The sequence below is a fragment of the Epithele typhae genome (genome assembly GCF_022376455.1).
Source record: "Epithele typhae strain CBS 203.58 chromosome Unknown BXZ73scaffold_14, whole genome shotgun sequence".
In the NCBI taxonomy this organism is placed as follows: domain Eukaryota; kingdom Fungi; phylum Basidiomycota; class Agaricomycetes; order Polyporales; family Epitheliaceae; genus Epithele; species Epithele typhae.
In genome coordinates this window covers 453,060-477,532 of record NW_025954205.1, presented here as the reverse complement: position 1 = coordinate 477,532, position 24,473 = coordinate 453,060, and the positions used below count along the sequence as shown (strand labels likewise).

The 24,473-nt window shown below is 59.1% G+C and overlaps 7 protein-coding genes across 7 annotated transcripts; 4 read left to right on the top strand and 3 right to left on the bottom strand.

The window, feature by feature from the left end:
* Nucleotides 1-3,317: 3,317 nt before the first annotated feature.
* BXZ73DRAFT_99939 (uncharacterized protein) lies at nucleotides 3,318-5,298 on the top strand (the record flags this gene model as incomplete). Its single annotated transcript, XM_048028177.1, has 10 exons — nucleotides 3,318-3,367; nucleotides 3,422-3,590; nucleotides 3,735-3,898; nucleotides 3,957-4,097; nucleotides 4,149-4,293; nucleotides 4,346-4,557; nucleotides 4,618-4,756; nucleotides 4,812-4,952; nucleotides 5,014-5,153; nucleotides 5,211-5,298. The coding sequence occupies 10 exons, from the start codon at nucleotides 3,318-3,320 to the stop codon at nucleotides 5,296-5,298; spliced, it is 1,389 nt and encodes a 462-aa protein (XP_047879511.1).
* A 2,359-nt stretch (nucleotides 5,299-7,657) lies between these two features.
* BXZ73DRAFT_44451 (P-loop containing nucleoside triphosphate hydrolase protein) lies at nucleotides 7,658-10,786 on the top strand (the record flags this gene model as incomplete). The annotated part of the gene is made up of 13 exons (XM_048019343.1): nucleotides 7,658-7,758; nucleotides 7,818-7,873; nucleotides 7,927-7,996; nucleotides 8,052-8,377; nucleotides 8,430-8,537; nucleotides 8,595-8,663; nucleotides 8,718-9,009; nucleotides 9,064-9,321; nucleotides 9,593-9,715; nucleotides 9,770-9,961; nucleotides 10,027-10,240; nucleotides 10,343-10,492; nucleotides 10,547-10,786. The coding sequence occupies 13 exons, from the start codon at nucleotides 7,658-7,660 to the stop codon at nucleotides 10,784-10,786; spliced, it is 2,199 nt and encodes a 732-aa protein (XP_047879510.1).
* Nucleotides 10,787-13,044: 2,258 nt separating this feature from the next.
* BXZ73DRAFT_99937 (uncharacterized protein) lies at nucleotides 13,045-14,604 on the top strand (the record flags this gene model as incomplete). Its single annotated transcript, XM_048028176.1, has 8 exons — nucleotides 13,045-13,150; nucleotides 13,206-13,248; nucleotides 13,322-13,568; nucleotides 13,624-13,726; nucleotides 13,780-13,945; nucleotides 14,001-14,112; nucleotides 14,170-14,295; nucleotides 14,356-14,604. The coding sequence occupies 8 exons, from the start codon at nucleotides 13,045-13,047 to the stop codon at nucleotides 14,602-14,604; spliced, it is 1,152 nt and encodes a 383-aa protein (XP_047879509.1).
* Nucleotides 14,605-15,670: 1,066 nt separating this feature from the next.
* Nucleotides 15,671-17,185, bottom strand: BXZ73DRAFT_99936 (uncharacterized protein; the record flags this gene model as incomplete). Its single annotated transcript, XM_048028175.1, has 8 exons — nucleotides 15,671-15,895; nucleotides 15,963-16,082; nucleotides 16,142-16,253; nucleotides 16,307-16,472; nucleotides 16,529-16,631; nucleotides 16,681-16,924; nucleotides 16,979-17,021; nucleotides 17,074-17,185. The coding sequence occupies 8 exons, from the start codon at nucleotides 17,183-17,185 to the stop codon at nucleotides 15,671-15,673; spliced, it is 1,125 nt and encodes a 374-aa protein (XP_047879508.1).
* Nucleotides 17,186-18,825: 1,640 nt separating this feature from the next.
* On the bottom strand, nucleotides 18,826-19,540 carry BXZ73DRAFT_76371 (uncharacterized protein; the record flags this gene model as incomplete). Its single annotated transcript, XM_048022410.1, has 2 exons — nucleotides 18,826-19,386; nucleotides 19,439-19,540. The coding sequence occupies 2 exons, from the start codon at nucleotides 19,538-19,540 to the stop codon at nucleotides 18,826-18,828; spliced, it is 663 nt and encodes a 220-aa protein (XP_047879507.1).
* Nucleotides 19,541-20,903: 1,363 nt separating this feature from the next.
* On the top strand, nucleotides 20,904-23,439 carry BXZ73DRAFT_99934 (uncharacterized protein; the record flags this gene model as incomplete). The annotated part of the gene is made up of 4 exons (XM_048028174.1): nucleotides 20,904-21,197; nucleotides 21,902-21,928; nucleotides 21,983-22,088; nucleotides 22,154-23,439. The coding sequence occupies 4 exons, from the start codon at nucleotides 20,904-20,906 to the stop codon at nucleotides 23,437-23,439; spliced, it is 1,713 nt and encodes a 570-aa protein (XP_047879506.1).
* Nucleotides 23,440-23,486: 47 nt separating this feature from the next.
* BXZ73DRAFT_44481 (S-adenosyl-L-methionine-dependent methyltransferase) lies at nucleotides 23,487-24,419 on the bottom strand (the record flags this gene model as incomplete). The annotated part of the gene is made up of 2 exons (XM_048019346.1): nucleotides 23,487-24,050; nucleotides 24,108-24,419. The coding sequence occupies 2 exons, from the start codon at nucleotides 24,417-24,419 to the stop codon at nucleotides 23,487-23,489; spliced, it is 876 nt and encodes a 291-aa protein (XP_047879505.1).
* Nucleotides 24,420-24,473: the final 54 nt, after the last annotated feature.

Below are 24,473 nucleotides of genomic sequence, written 5' to 3'. Positions count from 1 at the left end.
CAACGTGGACAGGGCGGGCGGCACGGACACATGCGACGCGGCGAGAGCGAGAGCGAGTGGGCGAACGAGGCAGGTCACAAAGTGACGCAGGGCAAAACGCGGGCGACAGGTCGACGCAGGGATGAGACGCAGTCGATGAGGACGAAGCGGGCGAAATGGATGACACAAGAGAGCAAGACAGCAACAAGCGAGACGCGGACGAGACGGACGACGTGGCGACGTGGGTGACATGGGTCCAGACTAACGCAATAAGGCAGGTGAGAGCTAGATGGCGACACAGATGACATGCAGGCAACGCAGTGGGACGCGCGCAACTCGGGCGAGCGACACGGGTGAGACGGGCGAAGTGGATGATGCAGGGGACTCCAGGGGATGCAGGTGATACGTGGGCACGGGAGATGTCCGGTCGACGCAGGGTACGCGGGGGAGGTGCGAGACGTGGGCTAAGACGGAGGGCGACGCGGGCAAAACGCGGGCGACACGGAGGCAGCGACGGACGTGGGTGACACGGTCGAAGTGGGCGAGATGGGTAAGATGGGCGAGGCGAACTAGACCGACGAAGCAGGCGAAGTGCGAGACGGGGGAGAGACGAGCGAGACGAGCGAGGTTCGAGGCGCACGTGAAATGGGTGACGCAGGCGAGGTGGGACGTACGGGTGCAAGACGGGCGAGGTGGGCGACACAAGTGAGACGGACGGGGTGGGTGAGACGGGCGAGGCAGGCAAGGCGAGGTGCAAGTCACGGGCGAGACGGAAGAGGCGGGCGCGGTGCCAGACGGGCGAGATGGGTGACGCGCAGGCGAGACGAGAGAACTGGGCGACGTGGCGACGTGGACGATGCAGATTAACACAGGTAAGGTGGCAGCAGAAGACGATGAGGAGCATTGAGGACATCAACGACGAGGGTGCTGGCAGCGCCAAGCGCTGGAGCCCACGCAACGCGCGTCGATTCCCACGCGTCCGGCGCTGCCAGCGTGTCACTCTGCCTCCGCGCTGCCCGTCCTCCCCGTCCTCCCGTCCTCATCTTCCTCGACTTTTCCTCCCGGCGCAACGTCTTCAAGGAGCACGCAAACGCGCCTCTTGCCCACCGCTTCCTCGATGAGCTGTTGCGGCCCCCTTGGTCTTGGTGAGTCCCCCGTTCTGCCCTCCTGTGTTCCTCGCCTCGCCCACCACCTCCCCAGGCCCCGGCCGTGCCACGCCGTCCCCACAACGCGCACGTCAACCTAAAGGACGTGCACGGGAGGCTTGTTATACCGGCGCGACCGTATTACGCGGCCGTTGCCGCTGGGTTGCACATCGCCCGCCTGTCACCGGTTCACCTCCGCCCGCCGCTGTGCAACCTTCGTGCTTGGTCTCCCCCTAGCCGTCGCCCGCAACGCCCCCGGCTCCTTTGCGGTACGTTCCCCTCTTTTTTGCTACGCTCCCTTGCCCATTCTCATTTACATTTGCTCTTTGTCTCCCCACCTCCCGCGCCCCGACCCCCTGAACCATTCCCTATGACCTCTCCGCCCACACGGCTTTGGAACGTCCACGGTGGCGATGTACTCTCATCGGGCTCCGCTTCGCCCGCGCGTGTCGCTCACCTCGCCCTCGCCCGCGTCGTGTCGTGTGCGTCTCTGTCGCCCACCTCGCCCGCGTTCACCTTGGCACTTCGCCCACGACTGCATCGCTCATGTCACCTGCCCACATCGCCCGTCCGCTTCTGCCTCACCCCCGCGTCGACGTCTGCCTCACCCATCTCCTCCGTGTTACCCGCTTCACTCACCTTGCCCGCCTCGCCCACATCCATGTTGTCCGCTTCGTCATTCCTCTGGTCCTCGCGCCCCGCCGTCCATCCGGCTCCAAGGCTTCGTCGATGCAGATCCCGCGAACGCTTCAGCAGCCGCCGCCGCTGCCGCGCTCGCTCGCTCGCATTCGCAGCCCACTTCGCGGCCACGCCCGCCGCGCCTGGTCTTCACGGGCGCGAGCGCACACTAGCGACCGAGAGCCTGACGCTCGTCGCAGAGGCGCTTCCCACTGCACCGGCCGACGAGGACAAGCAAGAGGAGGACGGGAGAGGAGGAGGAGCGGAGCCTCGCGGGTATGCTGGGTGGGGTGCTCTTCGTCGTGCTCGCCGTTGTCGTGGGCCGAAAGCTCCACGGTGCGCCACGTGGACTGGTGTGCGTGCGTGCACGACAGGCCCACCCGCGTCGCCCACTTCATCTGCATCGCCACCTTGCTTGTGTCCTAGTGGCCTGTAACACGTCTTTGTTCCCAGTGTAGTTAGATTATGCTGGTTTCTACCAATATATTTCATCCTCTAGAACTTCTATACTGTTGTGAATTGTCGTGGCAATCATCGCTCCCGATAGAAGACGTTAGTACCAGACTACAGGATTAGGAGCACTAGTATCAAACACCCTCAACATCTTCTAATGTGTGTAAATTTGCGGCACATTAGACATGTTAGTAAGATGTGGGACCTAATGTGTTTGGTGTTAGGTGTGCTGATTCTCATTTGGTCTAAACGTCGGGCGATTAGGTGTGTTAGACCACATTAGAGCTAAAAGTCTGGTGGATAGATGTGTTAGAGCACAATAGGGCTAATATGCAAATTGTGTTTTTCCTGATGGGGTTGGGGAGGCGTGACAATGAAGCTTGGGCATTGACCGAAAACGAACCAGAGAAGAGGGAGGGAAGTCCGCTTCGTGAGGGACTTGAAGGGATGTAGTCTCGCAAATGACGAGGTGTCTGTATGCGACGGCCGACTCGAGATGCATGCTCGCCAGGACGAAGCGGTGTGACCGTGATGTTCCCGGTGCGGAGCTAGTAGTAACTCGTGAGCCTTGAACAACGAGAACAATATCAACTTCGATGAACCTGCTCTTGACGAGAAAGACTAGCAGCATTGGCCTCAATTCTGCGTCTCTTCCGAGACTCAAACATGTCAAGCTCGGCGGTCTGCCTCTTCAACGTTTCAACAATGTCGTCGGCCATGCGGCATTGGCGTCGATGTTGAGCGAACTGCTTGTCGTTGTTGAATTTTTTACCACAGCCTTTGTTGGGACAGTTGAAAGTCATGGTGGGGTCAAGGCAGTGGGGCGGAGGGCGAGAGCGTGCGTTGGAGGGCAAGAGTGCGTCTTGGAAGGTGAGAGCGCGTCTTGGAAGGTGAGAGCGCGCGTAGGAGAAGAGCCGTTCAGAATAAGTGCTCGCGCGACGCGACGCGCACCTGCGTGTGCGCTTAGCCAGTCTGTCTCTCTCCTTCCTCTCATGTCAACCCCTGCTTACTCGTTCCTTCTATACGCCATTAGCTCCACTTCTTATCCCCGTCCCCAACGAAATGCAAGGCAAGTCCTGGGGGAGTTTCAACCTTAAATCTGCCACTGTACAGTACCTCAGCCTCATGATACACTCCGCTGCTGAGTGCTGACGGCCTGTCCTCAGATTGTATAGTTTTCTCTCTATCCCCATCCTCCCACAATACCACAATAATGGCCAGCTCCTCACGCAAGGCACCCCGACCTGCAAAGCGCACTGCGGATCTGCCGGCTTCTGGCCGCGCGCCCAAACGGACCAATACCAACAGCCGCACGACTCCGACACCCTCTCCGAGGTTCGCTGGCGCAACTAGGACCCAGCATGAAGGCACCAGTCCCAGCCACCAGTCGTCATCCATGTTACCGCCGGACGACGGCAGGGCTGCTAGCGGTCAGCAGCAGTCATATTCGAGGGTACGTTACATCGGTTCTACTTGCAGCCTTGCCTCTGCATTGAAGTCACCTATCGCATGCGCGGTTCCTCCCCGCTTCAGACCCTCACACGACAGGACCCAGAAGACGACTCAGATGAGGAGCCGGAAGACATCCCCTACTACTCCGACGAATGGCTCGCCAAGCTTGAAGCACTCAATGCGGGCGACAAGTGAGTCCCCCTTTCAACAACTCTGGTCTCTGTTCTAATGTACGTCGCAACACTACAGTGTCCCCGAACAAATTAAGAAAGGTGTCAAAGACATCTACTTCGGCTGCCGCTCGATTATTCGCATGGCAGGCATGTATACACCCTTCTCGGTCGTTCTTCCCCGGGCCGTAATCGAGTATGGCAGAGACCCGGAAGTGTGGTGAGTATTCCTTTGCTCTCGCATTCTGGATCACTGCACGCCGTTGTTCAGCGTTGCTGTCACCACGAAGAAAGGCAATACAATGGCCCGGTACCGCGATGTCTTCCCGATCATCTTCCAATACCTCGACGAGTTCGAGGACCATATTCCATACTTGAAGCAGTATCCGAAGATACTCGGGAAGTTATCTAATTATGTGAGATCTTTCTCCTGCACTATCTCGTGTTCGCATCTGATATCTCTCTCAGATCTCACAGCTCCGAGTCACCTCCCGCAGTGACGATATCAGCCGTTCGAAGATGTATCTCACCTACTACGTATCCATCCCCGTGACATCGACTGGCGAGACTGACATCATCGAGGACAAGTCTCATAGGGGGTATCACGACGTTTACGGGTGCGCGAGCCTGTTGGTTCCTATCGGCAAGGAGTATAGGGCTTATCTTGCAGATCCCGAAGGGTACGTTTGCCAACCAGACTTCTGTTTCGTCTGGGACTCACCGCCTTAAACAACGACCAGATACTGTCGACAAGTCAACAATGGTCAACGTCTCATCACCCCGGACCACTTTCCCCGGGTATTCTATGACCTCGACATGCTGAAGGATACCACGGTGCCCATCCACGATGTGTTCCTTCGCTCAAATGAGCTCCTCAAGGTAAGCATCTGACACCCTGTTTGCAACACCTCCTCTCATCCATCCACGTTGTCAGTTCTACCGCGCACTCTACCTTGGCCCGAAGGCCGAGAAGTTTAAGACGTCGAGCTCCAAGCCTCGTGGTCAGAAGTCCGTCGCCGCCAAGTCCGACACTGCACATTCAACCGTGCATTCCATCATCTACGCCGCCTCTCTGGTAAGAGCGGTGCCGGTTGTTGGCGTAGATGGCTTATTACTAACCCATATCATCGTTCTAGTTGCGATTCACGCTCAGCTCGCAGCAGTCCTGGGAAGAGACTGACGTCGGCTGGGTCAACGAGTTGTTCTCCAACGCAGTCCTGGACCTCGGCATTAGGAAGCCCGACTGGAAGAGTGACCTTCTCGAGTTCTACGACAGGTGTGTGCTGGTGTGCTCATGTGATCCGTCCGCTTGTAAGCTGATGAAAGACGACAGAGAGATCTTCTCGCCCGTTGCGGAGGCTCGCGACTATGTCATGGGGGCCGACCCAGATTCGGCCTTTGCCATCATGATGGCAGCATGAGTTCGTTGTGCACGCCCTTTAGATATCATCCCCACATTGATTCAAACAACCCTGCCGTTTTCATTGCAACCTGTCGCTTCATGAGTTCATTACGCACGCCCATTAGATATCCCCACATCGATTCGAACAACCCTCCCGCTCTCTCGCATTCAGACAACCCCGCTGTTATCGTTGCAACCTGACTCGTCGCTCGCTTGCCTACTCGCCGCATCCATACTGTACCAACCATACTGTACAGCCCTGAATAATACTAGATTTCGCGCATATCCGGGCGTTTGTGGTCGACCGGCGATAGCCAAACATTCTGGCACATCTGAATCAGTCTTTCCAGGTCATTCCCCCACAAAGAAATGATCGTCTTGCACCGCGCTCTCATTCATCTCATCCCTGTGCCCCCAACTGGCGCTGATCATTTTGTCTCGCAGCAATGATCACTACGCCCCTCGTCCCAGATCTTATTTACGCCTGACAACGATCAACCCCGATAGCCGCGCTCAGAAGGCCTGCTCATGCGCGAACATGGCGTCCCCAGCGGATGATAACCGCCGTTCATCTCGGCCCGAGTGAACGACCGGCCCTGCTCAGCCCGACCCGGGTAGATGAACGGCGCCGTTCTATCCCTCAGACACAAATGATGACCTCGGATCAAGCTACGCCTAGGTGGTGACCATGCTCTGAACTGTGCGAAGCCAAGCCATGATAACGTCCTATCATTCACTCCCTCACGAATGTTCGTGTCTGCTCACCACCCCTGCCTAGGATGCTCGGTCCCGTTCTACCATGACGATTTTCTGTCATAAATTGACACCGTCCGTTCGACAAAGAAAGGGACGATCTCCGCAGACTGCACATGACCTACTTCGACCATCTGTAGTTCTGGTCCGGGCGCGTTTCGTGATGGGCCAGGGACCGTGATGTGACCCGAGCGGGCGCTGAAGCACTTAAGTTAGTGACCGCCAACGCGTAGTGACGGCGTCACGAGAATGTCACGTGTACGCTCAGGTACCAGCGCTGGCCGGGTTAACGTTGCCGAGCTCCGATGACTCCATCCACTCTCATTTGCATCAGAAGAGTTCTCTGCTCGCGGTGAGCTGCGTACCGTCCGAACCGCCCCAATATGAAGCGGTGCAGTGAATATCAGCAATGCTTCTCGCCCGACTCCTGCACTGGGTTGCGGAAGATGCAGTTTCTTCTCGCACTTTCTCGTCCCCGTCTGGTGCGTGGTCTTTCTTGTTCGTTGTATCAGTTTCTGCAGCTCACTTCTTCCCTCTCCCTTACTGCAGTGGTGGTCGCGACTGTATTGCTAGCCAAGCACAAACTGAGGGGCGGATGATGAAGACACGGATGCTGTGGAACGTCTCAAGCGTCCTAAGTACACTAGCGCGCCGCCGGGAGACCTCATTCCGATGGCTCAGGCATCCAAGCGCGTCGTCGCACCGCTTGGTGAACTTTGCCATGTGTCTCATTACGCGAATGTGAACGCACACCCATTTTTCTCCACGAATACGTTCAAATCCTCGTACGAGCTGCAGGTCGACCCCAACCTTTACTCGGATGCTCAAGGTTCCAATGGATCAGTCCATCGAATGAATCGCGCCACGCCTTTGCGTGTATCGGGGCCAAGTCCTCGGTGCATACCATTCCCATTGCCTCCACAGGCACTAGGGGTGAAGCCACGTCCTCCTGCAGCTTCTTACTTGACGCATTGCTGATGGGAAGAACACAGGCATCCTCCTCGCGTAATTCGAGCGGCAAATTCGACCGCACCAGGGAATCGACACATTATCTGTTCTTGAATGTTGCATGCTGTCGCCATATGTACGTCTTACGGGTTCCGCACGACTTTGTTCGTGTATCTAGGTTGTGGCGTCGGCTTACCGCAGAGTGCGCCGCTCTCTCTGTAGAAGCACTCGCCTTCGTGCTTGGGACCACGGCTGCTCTTTGTGGATCGAACAAGGAAGCAGCTCTCCTAGATCGTGAGCACGCATCCTCTGCACTCAGTAGTTACTCCCCCTCACGCTACCGCAGCACGCACGACGATCTATCCGCGGATTTTGACTGCTAGTCTGCTGTAAGGCCCACGCCACTCACCGGGCTATATGTACTGCAACGTTGCACGGCGCCATGCTACTCAGCACCCCCCGCTCTCTTCCCTCTCCACATCATGACTAACGACAAACGCAAGTCCTCCTTTGGTCTAAACTTCCTCGGGTGCGTATGCAACCTCTCTTTCATGTCACTGGGCTGAGCGCTGTATGTCTACAGCAAGGGCGGAAAGTCCGGCACGTCCGGTCATCGCGCAGGCTCGGACGGTTCGACCAGCTCCGAATTCAGCTGGGGCACGCCTCCCGGCGGTATCATGGGCGACGAGACGGGCGAAAACGCCTGCGTTGGGGACAGCGAGTATGCTCGCCACAGAACGACTCTTTTCAAGATCTTGCACGACTTGAAGGCTCTTGGGTACGTCTTTCATGTAGTCTCTGTGCTTGTGTGCGCGCTGAAATGTCCGCGACCACCAGCGCGACGACGGATGCCCTGAATATCCCTCGCCTGGCCGTCATCGGGTGCCAGTCTGGTGAGTCGCCCACCGTTGCTGCATATCCGGATAAGCTCCTTACGCGATAACAGCCGGGAAGAGCTCCCTCGTCGAAGCCGTTACCGGAGTGAAGGTCCCGCGCGACGACGGAATGTGCACGCGGTCAGCTTTTCCTCCATCCTTATAATTTTATCTGGAGTCTTCTAACGCCTCACAGATGCCCGATGGAGTGTACCATTCTATCCGGCCCCACGTGGTCTTGCACCATCTCGTTGCGCATCTCCCCGTCCCCGGACGCCCGGTACTCGCCAGTCCTCTCTCGCTCAGACGATGTGGAGCTCTGGATTCGGCGGGCTCAGGCTACGCTCCTCTGCCCTCATCTTCCCCGAGACGCCTTCAAGACAAAGAACGCGGAGGAGATCAAGGCGATGACGGAGAAAGTCGAGGGGAAGAACGAAGCGGTCAAGACGGTCGTGAGCGATTCGGTCGTGATCAGCATCGAGGATCCGGCTGGAGCTGACCTTATCTTCGTGGACTTACCGGGTGAGTGTGGTGAGTAGTTGACTTGGGGAAGGTGCTGAAGCTTGTGATGTAGGGCTGGTGGAGAATGAGGACAGGGAGGTGATTCGGCTCATTCGGAATCTTGTAACTGAGAACATCAAACATTCTTCAACTTTCATCCTCGTCACCGTGCCCGCCGTTGGTACGAGCAGTCTTGCGCCGTGTCCCACCGGACGCTCACACCTCACACCTCTTCCAGATAATATTGAGAACCAGAGGGCGATGCGACTCGCGAAGGAGGCCGACCCCGAGGGCAAGCGTACTATCGGTACGTTCCTGTGCGTCGATATGCTTGCAGGCTCGCCCACCTAGATGCCTTCAGGCATCGTCACCAAACCCGACACCGTCGCCGCCGGGGCGACCGATACGGCAAAGCTGTGGAGGGAGACTTTCGCGGGAACCAACAAACACAAGCTCGGACTGGGATATTACGCCGTGCGGCTGGCCCTCGACGTCGAGCGCAAAGAGGGTATCTCGCGCGCCGATCTATCCCGCCGCGCGACGCGCTTCTTCGCCGCCAACGCCCCGTGGAAAGACATCGCCGCGAACCGGCTCGGCCTCGACGCGCTGGTGCGTGACGTCAGCGCGCTCCTCATGAGCGTCCTCATCCGCGAGTGCGCACCGTTCGTGTCCCCTCGAGAACGTCGGCGCTGATAGCACGCACGCAGCCTCCCGAAGCTCATGGCCCAGGTCACGCGCCTCCTCGCGTCGACTCAGCGCGCGCTCGCGTCCGTCCCCGCCCCGCCGCTCTCCGCGAAGGGTGCGACGGCAGATGCGCTGGACCGCATCGTCGGCTTCTGCGTCGCGTTGAGCCGCACTGTCCACGGGCGCGCGGACGACCGGACGTTCGTGCACCGCACGCGCGAGGCGTACCTGACGATGAAGCACGCGATGCGCGCGAGCGCGCCGGAGTTCTGGCCGTTCGAGTGCGGGCTGGAGCAGTGCGAGCGGGAGTTCCGGCGACCACGGGAGCTCGACGCGGTAGAGAGGGAGGATGCCGCGTGCGCGAAGGGGCTAGACGCGTGGTTCCGCGTGCCGCAGAAGGCCTATGATCCGGAGGAGCAGGGATCGGTCGCAAGTGGGGGCTCTGGGCGCTCGGAGGACGGTGATTCGGACCAGGCTTCTGTTGGACTGGTCTGTGCGCCGTCCATACCACAAACAGATTCCGAGGTCGAGCTCACCCCTCCTCAGCAAGAGCACTTCGAGGTATGGCTGTTTCTCTGTTGACGATGCTTTCGCACTCATTATGAAGCAGGGTTTAGAAATGGTATCGAGGCGCAAAGTCATGGGGCTAGTTGACGTGCGCAAGGTCATCAAAGAGTGAGCAATGCCCCCCATCCTTCCTACACAGTTCATCTCACGCGGTTTCTGCAGATGCACTGGCTGGGAGCTCCCAGGACACATCCCATTCGATGCCAAAGCGCAGCTCATCAAGGGCTTCGTCGACCAATGGGAGGACCCTTCCGCGACGGCCTTCGAGCGCGTCACGCTCACACTCGAGAGTGTCATTGCCGAACTCATCGAGGTTACTTTTGGGACGTTCCCGAAGTTCAAGGTCGCCATCACGTTCGTGTTCTCGCATTACGATCTCCGCTTGGAGCACATCTAAAACTCTTGGCCATCATAATCAGAGCTCTCGTTGCGGCACAGATGAAAACCCACGCGAAGGACTGCTCGGACGCGCTCATGAGCTCCCTCGACCACGAGCAGATCGCATTCTTCACTCAGAACGTGCACTATCTCCGTGTCGGCACCGAACGGTGGCACGAGCACTACCAGTGGCTCCGGTACCACCAAGAGTCCTCCTTCCGCATCAGCGGGACACTGACGGCCCATGCTCCATATGTGACCCGTGAGCCCAGGCATCTGACGGTCGAACAGCGCGAGCGTACGTATCCAGTCTGACCTGGTCGCGATCACGGCTGACACCCCCACCCAACAGACCAGGTTTCTGTTGCGCTCGGAGCTCTCCGCACGCTCGGATACCCGACCACACTCGTCGAGAGCGACTTCCGGCGGCTGCTCCCCGTGGATGAGTACAAGGACGAGATTCTGGTCATGGCGGAGGTCCGCGCGTTCTTCCACATCGCGTACAAGGTTTGCCCGCGCTCTCTACATTCCAAGTTCTGGTACTGATTGCGAGCGACACAGCGAATCATCGACCACATCCCGACTCGGATTCAGCACGACTTTGTGCAGAAGTTCGCGGATGGGCTCCAGGGCCGGCTCCTCGCTGAGCTCGCGGTCGATGCGCCCGGATCGCTCAAGCGGTTCGAGTCGTGGATGGAGGAAGATCCGGAGATCGCAGTGACCAGGAAGCGGTTGACGGAACGTATGGAGAAGTTGATGGACATTCAGACGCAGCTGGAGGAGTACTCGGCGTCGCAGTAGGATGAACAATGCTTAGGACGGGTTGTGATCATACACGAATAGATGCGGTACGTTGACGCTTTGTACAATAATTGGTGCGAGTATGGTTGTGGTTTTTATTGGACGGTGAAGAAATGCTGTCTGCGCGGTGCAATGCCACAGTGGTCCGAGGCCCGAAGCGATGCGGGAAGGGACTAGTAATCGTGCCCTGGGGACCGTCAGGCCTGCGAAAGAACGGGGCTGGATACATACCACACATACCGTGATGTTCCCTCCAGCCGTCTCGTCCCTGGATGGACGTCACAGACCGCATCTCAGGCGGGAGCGGCTGTGGGCGAGCACTGGGTCCGATGAGCCAGGTACCGGCCCTTTCCGGCCCGGTTCGTGTTCTGGGCAGTGGCTTACGTAGCCGAGTATCTTGGGCGGCTCATAAATCTCTCCCTCTCACCACGACCTGAGCTACGATCACGAGAAGCTATAGCCCCCCCCCCTCCTGGCAAGGCCTGTTTCACTCCACAGAATTGCGGTGCGGTGTGCCAAGGTACGTCTCTTCCCCATCTTCGATAGTTTCTTTCAGTTGGAGTGATCGCTTTTCTGCCAATACGTAGGCAGCTGGCTAGCAGCCCGCTCTCTACCATCGGGCTCTTCTTCGCGTTCTGAGCCTCAGGTAATACACGCACAAAACGAGGAAAAATTGGACGGCTGCGTTAAAGAGAGAGAAAACCATTTTTTAGGTGACTGACATACTGGGTACGTAGCGGCCTGAGAGATCCTCCATTATCGCAAATTTTCTCCTGCCGTTCCAAAGCATGTCTTTTATATACCGTCTAAATCATGTTAATTCTGCAGGGTATATGCGCATTCATGGAACCTCAAGTATGCTCAACCCAGCCGTACGTCGTAGAATACTACGGTGAAGAAATACCCATCGTCTCGTCGCCAATCATGACCTTCATAGCCCTTACAGATACTGCCCGTTCTCCACGCAAGGCGAATATATAGCCCCCGCGAGTGTACGTCGACAGGTCAGGTGCTGGACCCTTTCTGAATCTTCTCATCGACGTCGGACGAGATGAGGTAGCTGCGCAGCATATGCCGCGCGCCTTTCTTTTCTCGGTGCCTGCGCGCCTCCAGGCGCTGTGTAACAATCCGTTGCCTTCTGCATTCACTATTCAGCCAGACGCGCTCAGCTTCGAACCCGCTCCCATTTCTCGGTTACACTGTCTCCGTCTCTCATCCGGTGATTGAGCTCGCACCCTCTGCTACTTAGGAGCGTCGGATGGTTGTGCTCAATGCTCGCGATACAATTGGCTTATCCTGGGAAGTGGTAGCGCTTTCGAACGTCTCCACTTTGGCAGGATGAGATGCCAACGCTCAGACGACTGAGGTATCTGATGATGGCGCTGGACTCGTGTGTTGCGATCTCCGATGTTGGCCGTCAGGGGTGGTATATGTTGCGCAGTGGGCGTAGAGTAGCGATATCACCGCATTTGGAACGCGTTCGCGTTCGGCCTTGGTCACATTTTCCGCCACCCACACTGCCACGCGCGCCTGGGATATCCAGCGTAGGCGGTGTGACTCGTTTGCATAGAGTTCGGTCTATCTTCTATGTTCTGGTCATCCTCCTGTGCCTGCCTCGCGCACGGTCAAACTAAAGCCACCGGCGGGGCATCTGTCGAGCTTTGCACACGTTGCCCTGCGAGGCATCTGTGTCGACACAGCATCTCCCGCAGGCATCTGTACCGGACCAACGAGAGACCCCGGGTTTCTAGTGTCACACAAAGTCGGACGGCGGCTGACCGCCTGGTTCCGGAGGTCGTGTGGAAGAGTTCCGCACCTCGACGTGAGCATCAGCTTCTCTCTTAAGCGGAGAGGGGCCATCATCAGGTATGATCACACTGCCAATGTCGAAGGCGCGGAGTTTGGAGCGATGGCCCGCGCTCTACCCGGATGCTCGCTGCATTACGTCGTGCTATGATTTCCATCTAGATATCTCTTCGGTATCTTCAAACGAAGCCATATGTCTATCAACGCAACTCCCGTAACGTAACGGTCACACGTAAGTCTATTTCACCTCCGCATGGTTCTACTCCGCCCAAAGCCGCCCCCCTGATGGACACTTTGACTTTCAGCGCCCGGAACATCTGCCACTGGAAAGCAACGGCACAGCCGTCCCTGAGCGTCGGCACTTCAAAAAGGCTGCCGACGCCGACCCTGGCATCCCTCTTCTCCCCCTCCGCTCGTTTGTTTCATTCACGCGGCAGAGCCGGATATTCGCAATGTCGTCCGGGATGCCGAGCTTGGATGCTCAGTACTGGTTGCACGACACGTATCTGAGAGTATACCCGTTGCTTGTGAACTCGGTCATATCGTCCGCGCTATTCGGTGAGTGACAGCAGAATTTGCGCTCTGCGCTGCAGCCGATAACCTCTGCCATCAGGGACTACGACGGCCCTGGAAGTCGCCACCGCTTACGCCATTCTGTAAGCCACACTTCTTCGTGTTCGGTTCCCGTACTCCCTTCTTCGCAGCTGATGCCGCGCGGTCGTTGCGCAGACGCAAGGGATTAGACGGCCGGATGCCCAAGGTGCTTTTCGCCTCGTCAGTCGTGCTCTACGTCTCGACAAGCCTCTTCTTCGCATTCTCGACGGCGCTGCTGTTCGTCGGGACTCGTTACAGCTTCGCGTATGCGAGCTTCGAGTATTCCTGCAACGTTCACTGTGACCCGAGCGACTACCCGAACGCTCTGAAGAACACGGAAGACGCACTCCATCTGGGGATCACGATCACGTTCATGATCAACGTACGTTCCCCCGCTTTTTCTCATGCCATTTTCATGTGCTGAAGCAAAGACGTAGATGCTTGTCGGCGACCTCATCGTCTGGTGGCGAGCGCTGCTCGTATGGAGGTACAACAAGATCATCCTCGCCTTCGGGGCGGTTGTCCTACTCGTCTGTGTCGGTACGTCCTGCTCAACAGACAACGTAGCGACAGTTGAAGTGACGCTTCGTCAGTCTTTGGTCTCATCGCGACGCACACCACTCCGAACTCGGCGATGTACCAAATCGGCAACTACCAAAGCACGACGTTCTTCTTCGGTGACAAGGCCGGGTTCGCTTGCATCATTCTTTCGCTCGTTTCGAACGTCCTCGCCACCGCGCTCATCTCGTACAAGACCTGGTACGCATCGCTCAATACTTCTCGTTCTCACTGTGCTGACATGCACGGACAACAGGCAGCATTGGAAATTTGTCCAGAGCTACCTCGCCCGGGCGTACTTCAACAGCCACGCGCTCGGGAGCCTCATGCTCGTCATCGAGTCCGGGGTCATGTACTGCACCATCTGGGTACGTGCGGAAGATCCGCGAGATCCCCCTTCATCCGTTCCTGACTCAAGCACGCAGATATTCGTGACCTTCGCGTACGGCGTGATGAACTCCCCGGCGTTCTCCAGCACGACGTCGTCCTTCGGCATGTCCGTCATCTTCCGCGTGGTGCCCTACGTCCCCTCCTTCCTGATACCCATCATCGTACGCACGTCTCCCGAGCGCCCCCGCGTACCTTCGCTGACGCCCCGCACACCAACGCAGGCGATGTACCCGATGGCGATCATCATCGTCATCGCCTTCCGGCGCTCGCCTCTGGACGAGGTCGCGATCCAGACCTTCGGCAGCCATGGGGGGTCAGCGGTGCTCAGAGCGCACAGCCGACAGAGCACCGCCGTCGGGGACTCGATACCGCTGGGGGAGACCGGGCAGAAGGTGCTCGTGATACGCCAGGAGCGGCACGCGGCGTCGTCGAGCAGCTGCGTCGGGGAGTACGAGAGGCACGCTGTGTAGTCGAGTGCGACGTGTGTATCTGTGTATCTTTGTGCATTATAGTTGGCTTACTCGTCGAGACCGTTCGAGGATGTGAGGGGCGTCTGGGAACGGCGGAGGTATGAGTTGAGGTCCCTGTACTGACGCCCGAGAAGCTGGCGACTCGGTGTCGGCTGCTCCATGGCCTTCGAGGTACTCGGCGGATATGCGCTTAAAAGATGACAGGCATAAATGCGAAGGATTGGTTGAGGACAGACAAAGGTAAGCATGGCCGGATCTTCACTGTTGAGCCAGCTGCACAGGGTCCTGGACCGGTTCCCGGAATAGAGACGCTCTTTTTTGGTCAAACATTTATATCCCGCGCACTGACTCTGCGGGTGGGTGTCATGCAGGTGCTAGCTGCTCCTTGCCGCATCTAGGGCCTAGGTTTCGGGGTGCGTCGTCGGGTTTGTCTCGGTTGTGTTGGTGGGTCTCATTGTGAACGTCCTCCCGTTCTCGCCGCCGTCCAGCAATGCCTCAGTGAAGTATTTACGAGTGGAGTTGGGTTCTTTCTGGAACAACCCGTCAGTCCGGAGCGACACCGCAGGCGTGTGTCTGAGGGCTGAGTACGGCGTGGCATAGGCGCACCATCCTGGTTGTCGAGTGTCCGTGCAGAGGTTTCGTCTGTACCCGAGGAACCCGGGAAGAGGCGCTTGTGATCTGTATGACGTCATTTCCCACTGGCCCGCCAGCGTAGTGCACACAAAGCGCATAATAATTGGATGAACTCGCGTGAAATATCGTCAAGCTTGTGATGTGCGAAGTCGGCCCCAAAGTCGGAAGGAGGCGCGATGACGAGTGCCACTACAAGCGCGAGCGGCGCTAACCCGTCGGTCTGATGAGACGCGTACTTATGGCAGCGACAGGCCAAGGTGAAGCATTTACGCTGGCGCGCAGTAGAAGGGGCAGGCGGGGTCACGGCACCCAGCCTGTTGAGGGTCGTTCCAACGGCGGGACGACAGAAGAAGCACGCGCCCTCAGCGACGCTTCGTCGTTCAACACGACGTCCATCACCCCCCGAAACACTGCAGAGACCCGGGTAAAGACATCACAGAGCGCCGTACTCCCTGGCCGTCCGCTGGCTGCCGTCCGCGTACGAGAGCACGATCTTCTCCGCTTTCGGCGACGGAAAGGCGACAGAGCCCGTTTCCGCCGACTCCGTCCCTGTCCCGGGCGCGTCGCTCTTGAAGGCGTTCGTGGTGAGCGCGGTGACGTGCTCCAGGACGGAGCCCTTCAGCGCGAAGACCGTGATCAGCCCGAACGGGTAGATCGCCTGGCGAGCGGCGGGACGCGGTCGTCAGCGCGACTTCAACGTCGGAGCGCGCGGAGAAGGTACGCACGATCAAGTACACCAGGCAGTTGTCGACGATCCAGCTGACGCCGTGGGCGTACGTGGCGGTCTTCACGGAGGAATCAGCGCCGACCGTCAAGGAGATGCCGTAGTAGACGACGATGAGAACCTGCAGTAAAGATGATCCCAAGTGAGCGCCGGGACATGGTTCACCAGACGGCGACGCACCCAGAGGAAACAGTAGGCGATCCCGGACTCCACGAGCAGCGTCAGCGATCGGAGCGCCCGAGAGCCCGTGTACATATCCGTCAGGCAGCTCCGCACGGTCTTCCAGTGACGCCTGGCAGACCGGTCAGCACCGAGCGTGCGGGAAGCGGCGTTGAGCACACCTACCATGCCTTTCTGCACACCGCCGCCATCGCGAGCAAGTTCACGGCGCGCGAGGCGAGGAAGAAGACTATGCCTGCCACGTCCCCGAGAAGGATAGGTGCGTCCGGCGCGTCCGACCCGGGAAAGGCCGTCCGGCGCGCGGTGTCCACGGTCGAGACGACCCCCGCGACTGCATGGCGTAGGTCAGTTCGTGTGAGGACGGGGACGAGAAGAAGCGGGGCTCACCGAAGGACACGGCCAGCAACGTACTGCCCGCGGCGTACAAACGTCTGTCGAACGACCAGATCGTGAACGCGCGCCAGAGGACGATGCCGTCGTTGATGACAGACTGGAACGAGCTTGAGAAACGCAGCGCGAGAACGGAGGGGGGCACGTACGTTGATGACGAGCATGGCCGTCATCGGCGCGTCGAAGTCCCTCTCCTCGCGCGCAAGCTGGGTCGGGTATGCGACAGACCCCACGTCGATGGTGCATTGCTGCAACGCAGAGTCGACCGTCGCTAGGCGCATGGCCGCGCGCATCCTCAGCGTGGCGCAGACGAAGAAGACCGTTGTCGACGCGTAGAGAACGGCAGCGGCGGCGAAAAGAAGCCGGGTTGAGCGGAGACCCAGGCCGCGACGACTGGGAAAGCGTCTGGTGAGTACTCAGCGGCCTTCATGGTTCCAGTGTACGTACAAGAGCACCCAAAACGTCATGAAGGCCAGCGTCGTGCAGATACCTGGGGGCAAGTCTTGTACGTGGTTCGGGCTGGGAAGCACTGGAGAACTTACCGAACAGCACGGAAGAAACGGTCGACCTCGGCAAGTATCCGTCATAGGCGCGTCCGATACTGGCGAGGAGAGCGGGATCGCTGGCGTCGAGAGTGAATGTGCAGGTGACCATGTCGAGTACGCGTCGCGGGGAGGGCCCTGTGAGGTCTGCAGCGGTGCAAAATGAGGGTGAGATGGAGGGAGAGGGGAGACCGTGCAGACCGTTGAACGTCTGAACCGCGGAGGTCAAGGTCGCCGGGTGCAGAACGTTCGCGCGGCCGAAGTCAGATTGACAGAACCGTCCGCTGCTTTTAGGCGATACCGCGGTGCTTCTTGGGCGGTCCGCGACGCGATGCCGGCATATCCTGCGACTTTGCGCGAGGGGACAGCGAGCACTAGACCGTATGGACAGCCAATCCCCCACAATTGAACATTGGTAGTATTTGTCACCAAAGAGTACCTCACGCTGTAGATGAAAGTTGCGCGATGTTCTAGGGGAGGAATTAGGCAATAACATACCTCAGAGGAGGCTCCGGAGGGCAATCGTGACGGACTGACCGCGACATCAATTGCGGGGGTATTAGCGTAGGCGCCGACAGCACGCTCGAGACGACGGCCGCTGGCTACCGATGACATCATCGCTGGCGACGCTGGGCACGCGTCATTTCGCCGAGCCCTCTGCACGACCCTCGAGGCTTGAAGACGCGGGTGCCAGAGAGGAATATGTCACGATCTCCGAGGACTCGCACAGGTGATGCATACCACGTGATCGGGCCGATCGGTAACCGCGTACTTGTGAAATTTTCTTGCTCTCCTCCTCCACCCTCACTTTCTGCTGCTGCCGTCCCCCATCGCCTCTCAGAGTTGCTAGACTCTGGAAACCCCTGTCGGCGCGTATGGTCGCGCGACTCTTCTCGGCTTCGACAAGAACGTCGTCAGAGCCCCAATGACCATCACCTGTTTCTCGTCCTTTATGACAAAGCGCGCTTTGCAGGTCTATTTCGGTGGCCTCGAGAGGATGCTACGGATGGGGTCGGACGCTTGTGCTGTGCGGACCGGATGGGTGGCCTTGGTGCGGCAGGGTGGGCGGGAACAGTCCGGTTCGTCGAATGGTTGGTGCCCTTCGTGGCCGCTCCATTAAGCTTTGCCTTGAACGTTTGAACCGTGCATGGCGCTGCCTTCTCTGCGATGTCGCGGCGGCGTCCTGTCAGGGCCATTGCGGAACGTCCGTCAACGTGTCGCCTCCGCGATGCCCCCGCTCTCTCAGCATGGGTTACGGTCTTGTCCGCGAGAGTTTCAGACGGCAGGGTTCCGAGCTGGGTATATCGCACGACGTCCATTCACCCCACACGCTGGAGGCGGCCGCAACTGGCACGAATTGCAATACAGGACGTCTGCTAGCCTCCCATCGGTCAGGAGAGTCGCGTCCCCAGACGGCTCAGCACCGAGAGACGCGTTCATACTCAAGTTGAAGTCCGGTGTACTGATGACAACGGGGGTCATCGCGCAGATCAGACGGGTGTGAGCGGGCCGGCGGTCACCAAATGAGCGTGGAGGACAGCACAAATAGCACTCCTTACAACCCAGTTCACGAGCGACGTGGCGGTTTCCGCGGTTTCCATAGCCACATAAGTAGCAAACCGTCCTCTGAGTGTCTTTCACGACAGGAATTGTCCGCACCCTAGATATCGAGATGATGTTCCAGTCAACAAGCTCGTCGCAGTATGAGTTGGTTTACGAGCGCTACATGTCGGATGTATCACCACTGAACATCTACGCCTTCTTCGCGATCACGCAATACGCCTCCCACTTCAACACGACCTCCCCGTCACCGACCTCCTCCCTGACCGCGCGCTCCAACGCCCCCTCAAACTGCGCCCCGAATTCGTCCACCCTGTCTCCCCACACCGTGCTCAGCATCCGCTTCGTGATCTCCGCATACGCCTTCGCGTGCTCCGCCGCGCCCGGCGTCCGCGTCACGTTCCCCCTGAGCTCCGTCGCCACCTCCGCGAACCCGGCCTCGCGCACGCGCGCCTCGAAGAACGCCGGGTCCGTCCACCTCCCCTTCTCCTCCTCGCCGGACTCCGTCGCGGTGACCATCGAGCCCACGAAGTCCGCGAAGGGCGGGAGCGCGGGCGCCCCTGGGATGAGCGCGAGCGCGCGCGCGGTGTGTGGGCACCAGCCGACGGCCTTCCACGCGGTGAACGCCATGGTTCCCCCGGGGCGGAGGACGCGGAAGGCCTCGCGGAGGCCGGCGCGCGGGTCGGGGAGTGACAGGCGGCGAAGTTGGCGAGGACGTGCGTGAAGTGGTTTGTCGGCAGCGTCGCGCTCAGGCTCTGTGGTGGCCGCGTGTAAGCAAGCGGTGATACGAGGAGACTACACTCACCGAAGACGGCGCGGCGTTCATCAGCAGTGGCTGCGTAGGACCATCCACAAAAGTCGCGATGGAGGCGAGTTTGGACGGATCCACTGCGGCTGCGTGAGCCATGACATGGAGCACGAAAGAGATCACCTCGAAACATACGGCACCGTGCGGCCCGCCCAGACTCTCGGGGAGCTGCACCGAGCACCTTGTAGTTGGCGCGATCGCAGGGAATATGTCATCCAGGACACGAAAGTTCACATGATGAGTTCCTGGCTGGGAGAAACATAAGCAAGAGTCAGCATGGAGGGCGTTTTTATGAACCCACGGAATGAACAAGGAAGCAATAATTAGGTTTTCATTCGACTACATTGTCACCACTCAGACGGGCGTGCACACGGAGGGTAAGAGCGAGATCGCATGTGGGGCATGGACAGGGGTACAGGTGCGCGTTCCGACGTGGGATGCTGGGTGTATGCGCGGCGAGTGTGATCTTAGGCCACGGCGAGGAGACAGATGGACAGGAAGACGGGGACGCAGCAAAGGGCAAGAGAAAAACGCACCACGGTGACCTCCTCGCCCTCGACTTCGACCTTCCGCCTCCGGAAATGCTTGAGCGCGACGATTCCGGCGGGCACGCGCAGTCACCCATGTTCCCCGCGTCGGAGAGGACGTGGATCGTGAGCTGGATGTGCCGCACCTGCCGTCTCACTAGCCACCAGTCTGAACGGGTGCACGAGAGAAAACGAGAGGGGGAGAGACACGCACACGCTGCTTCGCGAGCACACACAGGCTCTCCTTGTCCACCGCGTCGCTCCGTTACAGGTCCTTGTCGAGCATGCGTGTGAGCCCCGCCCCCTGGTTCGATGGTCTACGCCGCCCACCGCCGCCGTCAGAGACATGCAGGGAACCACGGCACGCGCACGTACTCACTGGTCTGGCTTGTACTCGTTCGCCGCCATCGGAGTGGATGGTGATGCCCTCAAGCTGCTGCTCAGGCGGGGGGTGGACCATCTTCGCGAGCACACTAAGGACGAGGGGAGCTTGGATCGGGGTGTTGGTGCGAAGCGCGAGGTGGGGGAAAGCTCATACTCACCGCGTTGTGCCCATCACACCGAGTTTTGGGGCAAAGCTAAGGGTGGGCGGGCGCATCTTCAGCATGGAGCGCCCGTCAAGACGCACAGAGATTTTGAGCCCATCGTTATTGAGGGGGGTGGTGGGACGCGGCATATTGTCTACGAAGGTAGGGCTTAAGAGGCTGTCCGCACTACAGTGTCTTCGGGGAGGATGGTGGATACTTGCGAGGATTACGGGGACAGGGGGCGGAGGAGAAGGGAGCAGTGACAGTGCACACGTGCAACGCGATGAGGCCTGATCGATGATCAACAAGCGCTAGCGCTGATAAGCCTCTCCTGTCCTACCACTGTTTTCACCTCTCCAGACAGCCGGCAACTGGCATCGCGCTCTCCAAGCCCAGTCAAACATCCCCATGAGCTCTCCACGCATCCCCATCGATGTTGCTGAAGCGGTCATCGACACCGTGGCGGCCCACGAAGACTCCGGGACCCTCGCGCGCTGCGTCCGGGTGTGCAAGTCATGGTCTCCCCGAAGCCGCTACCGCCTTTGGCACAGGCTCATCATCTCCAGAGGCGAGCATCTACCCACGATCTGCAACACCCTTGCGCGCGACACCTTTCTGCGCTCGATCGTCCAGATCGTCCGCCTGGAGGCTTCACTGGGCTCGGATGTCGACCCGCCAAAAACTCTCCCGATCGTCGCCATTGTACTTCTTCTTCCCCATTTAGGCCACATCAGCGCATGGGAGCTCTACGGGGGGGTCCCTGATCATTACTATCCTCTTTTTCCGACGTCCCCGGCGATCCTTGCTTGTTTGCGACAATATCGTTGTGTGACAAAGCTCGTCCTGCGGGACTGCAAATTCAAGAACGCTCTGCACTTCTATCGCCTTGTGAATGCCTTTTCTGCGCTGCAGGATGTCCGGACGGATTTTCTGGGTTATCTGGAACCAGTCCCAAATATATCCCTCCTCACGCCCCACACGGGTCGACGGGGCCTGCAAGCGCTACATCTGGATGATGTGCGCGTCTTTTAGCCTGAGCCCGACTCGTAGCTGATCCCGAGGTTTTAAGAGCTTTGCATCTCAGCTAGAGTGTACTGCGCTGTTGATTTCCAACAAGGAGTCCCTAGTAGATATAACGCTAAGCAGTCACACCATCGTGGAGTCTGGCGGGTCCTTTCTGCTTAGTTGACGTGTAGTCGGCTAACTTCTGCGCCTTCGTACTAGGTTTCGAGATTCCTCTTTTCACAAAATTGAGGCATCTATCTATTCTGCACGAATTCACCCATACCACCAGCTTCGAACTTCACAAAGCCTTTCTCAAACTTCCGAATTCACTGCTTTCCTTGACGTTGATATTCCGGAGCTTTGAAGTGTACTGGGACAGCGCTCATTTAACGCAAGAACAGATGACCATCATACAGCAGTTGACTCAGGTGATATTGCAACACCCCGGCCTCCGATCGACAGGCCTCACGTGTGTCATACAGAGGCCAAGGCGGAACCAGATGCCTCGCTGGACAGCCTTGCTAGAAATTGTCTTCTCGCCGTTGCTAGAAAGAGGGCTGTTGCATATCGCTCCCCCAGACTACTCGAGTACGTATTCATCCTCTGAGAAAATGCGCACGCAAGCTGATCCCTGTCTGTGTCGCTCATACTAGCCGGCGCGGCGGAGCGCATTTCAGAGTACGGGCATATTCGAGAGCCGGATCGAGTTGTGCTTTCTCCAAGTGGAAGATGGGCAGCAAGCACCTTGTGGAATCCCACCTGGGAGCCGAGCAATACTACGGTGTCCGAATGCATCGTGTGGGACAGTCAAACCGGAAAATCCCACCCCTCCCACTGGTACTGCCTCGCAGATTCGCCCTTAAGTTACCCAGCTTCACCATCTCCTTTCGCCTTCTGTCCGACTGAGACGCACTGGGCCATCGCATCGCTCCACGACATAACCGTCTTTCCTCTTCCGGTCGAGACTGCCTCGACAAGTCCTACAGATCATTCTCAACCCGTTGGGCGCATCGACCTTCATCTGGATGTCCTGGTTATGAGACTGTGTTGGTCCCGTGACGGCAGCCAGATATTCGCTCAAGATGTGGCGGCGAAGATCCACATTTACGACGCTCTAGCATTCACGCACCTCCGTACCCTCTCTCCCCCGCCTATCTACACGGCAACTTCTGGCGAGCATGTTCCCGAAGGCTTGGACTACATTCGGCGTCCAGGCATTTTGGCACTGTCGGCGGACGAACGATACCTCCTCTCCAATGTCGCGCTGTCCTCCTCCTCCACGCAAAGCAATCCGATCTATGTCTGGACACTCGCCGATGGTTCCTGCGAATCCCACTTCCTCGGATACCACGATAGTGCAATCTCAGGGACCGACACGCAGTTCTACGCGACCGCCATCCGCCAGCACTCAAGTCCCGAACTCGAACACCCCCCTCACGTCGTCACGATATGCAGAAACGGCACTCTGCTCACCGCTGCGGTGGGCTCGCCCGACGGAGTGACGACCATCCGACCTGCGGGACTCCCGGCCGACCTTCAATCCATCCAAGATGCGTCCTTCTCCTCCGACGGGATGCGCGTGTTATTCCTCGGCGCGAAGGGCACTCCGTATTTCCTCGTCGTGGACACGCTCACCGGCGCGACGATCGCCTCCCTCGACTGCGGCCACTACCCCTCCCTCTTCAGTGGCGTCCTCACAATCGGGGTGCTCTCGGGAGACGGCCAAGTTGTGGCAATAGGAGACGAAAGGTTGGAGCCGTGGCTCCAGCAGCGACCCGAGTGGTGGCTCTGGAGGCTCGAGGACGGGACGCTGCGCAAAGCGGTCGGACACGAGGATGGACGTTTTGTGCGGAAATGTGCGCTGTCCCGAGACGGTTCGGTGGCTGGATTCGGGACTACGGGAGGAGACGTGTTCTTCCGGAACGTGGGGGACCGGTGAGATGAAGTGACAGCGACTTAAGTATACGTGGACCTTCCGAACACGCCCTACGCCTTCTTTGCGATCACGCAGTACGCCTCCCACTTCAACACGACCTCCCCGTCACCGACCTCCTCCCTCACCGCGCGCTCCAACGCCCCCTCAAACTGCGCCCCGAACTCGTCCACCCTGTCCCCCCACACCGTGCTCAGCATCCGCTTCGTGATCTCCGCATACGCCTTCGCGTGCTCCGCCGCCCCCGCCGTCCGCGTCACGTTCTCCCTCAGCACCGTCTCCACCTCCGCGAACCCGGCCTCGCGCACGCGCGCCTCGAAGAACGCCGGGTCCACCCACCTCCTCTTCTCCTCCTCGCCGGACGCGGTCGCGGTGACCATCGAGCCCACGAAGTCCGCGAAGGGCGGGAGCGCGGGCGCCCCGGGGATGAGCGCGAGCGCGCGCGCGGTGTGCGGGTACCAGCCGACCGCCTTCCACGCGGTGAACGCCATGGTGCCCCCGGGGCGGAGGACGCGGAAGGCCTCGCGGAGGCCGGCGCGCGGGTCGGGGAGGTGGCAGGCGGCGAAGTTGGTGAGGACGTGCGTGAAGTGGGCCGTCGGCAGCGTCGCGCTCAGGCTCTGTGGTGGGCGCGCGGTCAGCTCTCGGGCTCGTGCTGTAAATAGGGGTCGGCCTACCTGCGCATCGACGACCTGCGCGGTGGCGCCCGCCCAGCCGTTCTCGGTGATGCGCGCCGCGACGCTCTCGACCATGGGCGGGGAGAAGTCGGCGGAGACGACGGACATGCGCGCGCGCGCCGCGGCGGGGACGTGCTCGTGGAGTTGGAGCGTGACGATGCCGGTGCCGCACGCGTTGTCGAGCACGACGAGGTCGGAGGAGCCGTCTGCCGTGGAGAGACCGGAGAGGTCGATGAGGTGCGCGGCGAAGGGGCCGGTCATGGCCTCGCCGGGCTTGTAGCGTTCGGCGACTTGCGCGTTCTTCCAGTCCATGGCGGTGCGGGTTTGGGTGTAGGATGCGGGGTTGAGAGTAGGAGTACGGGCGAG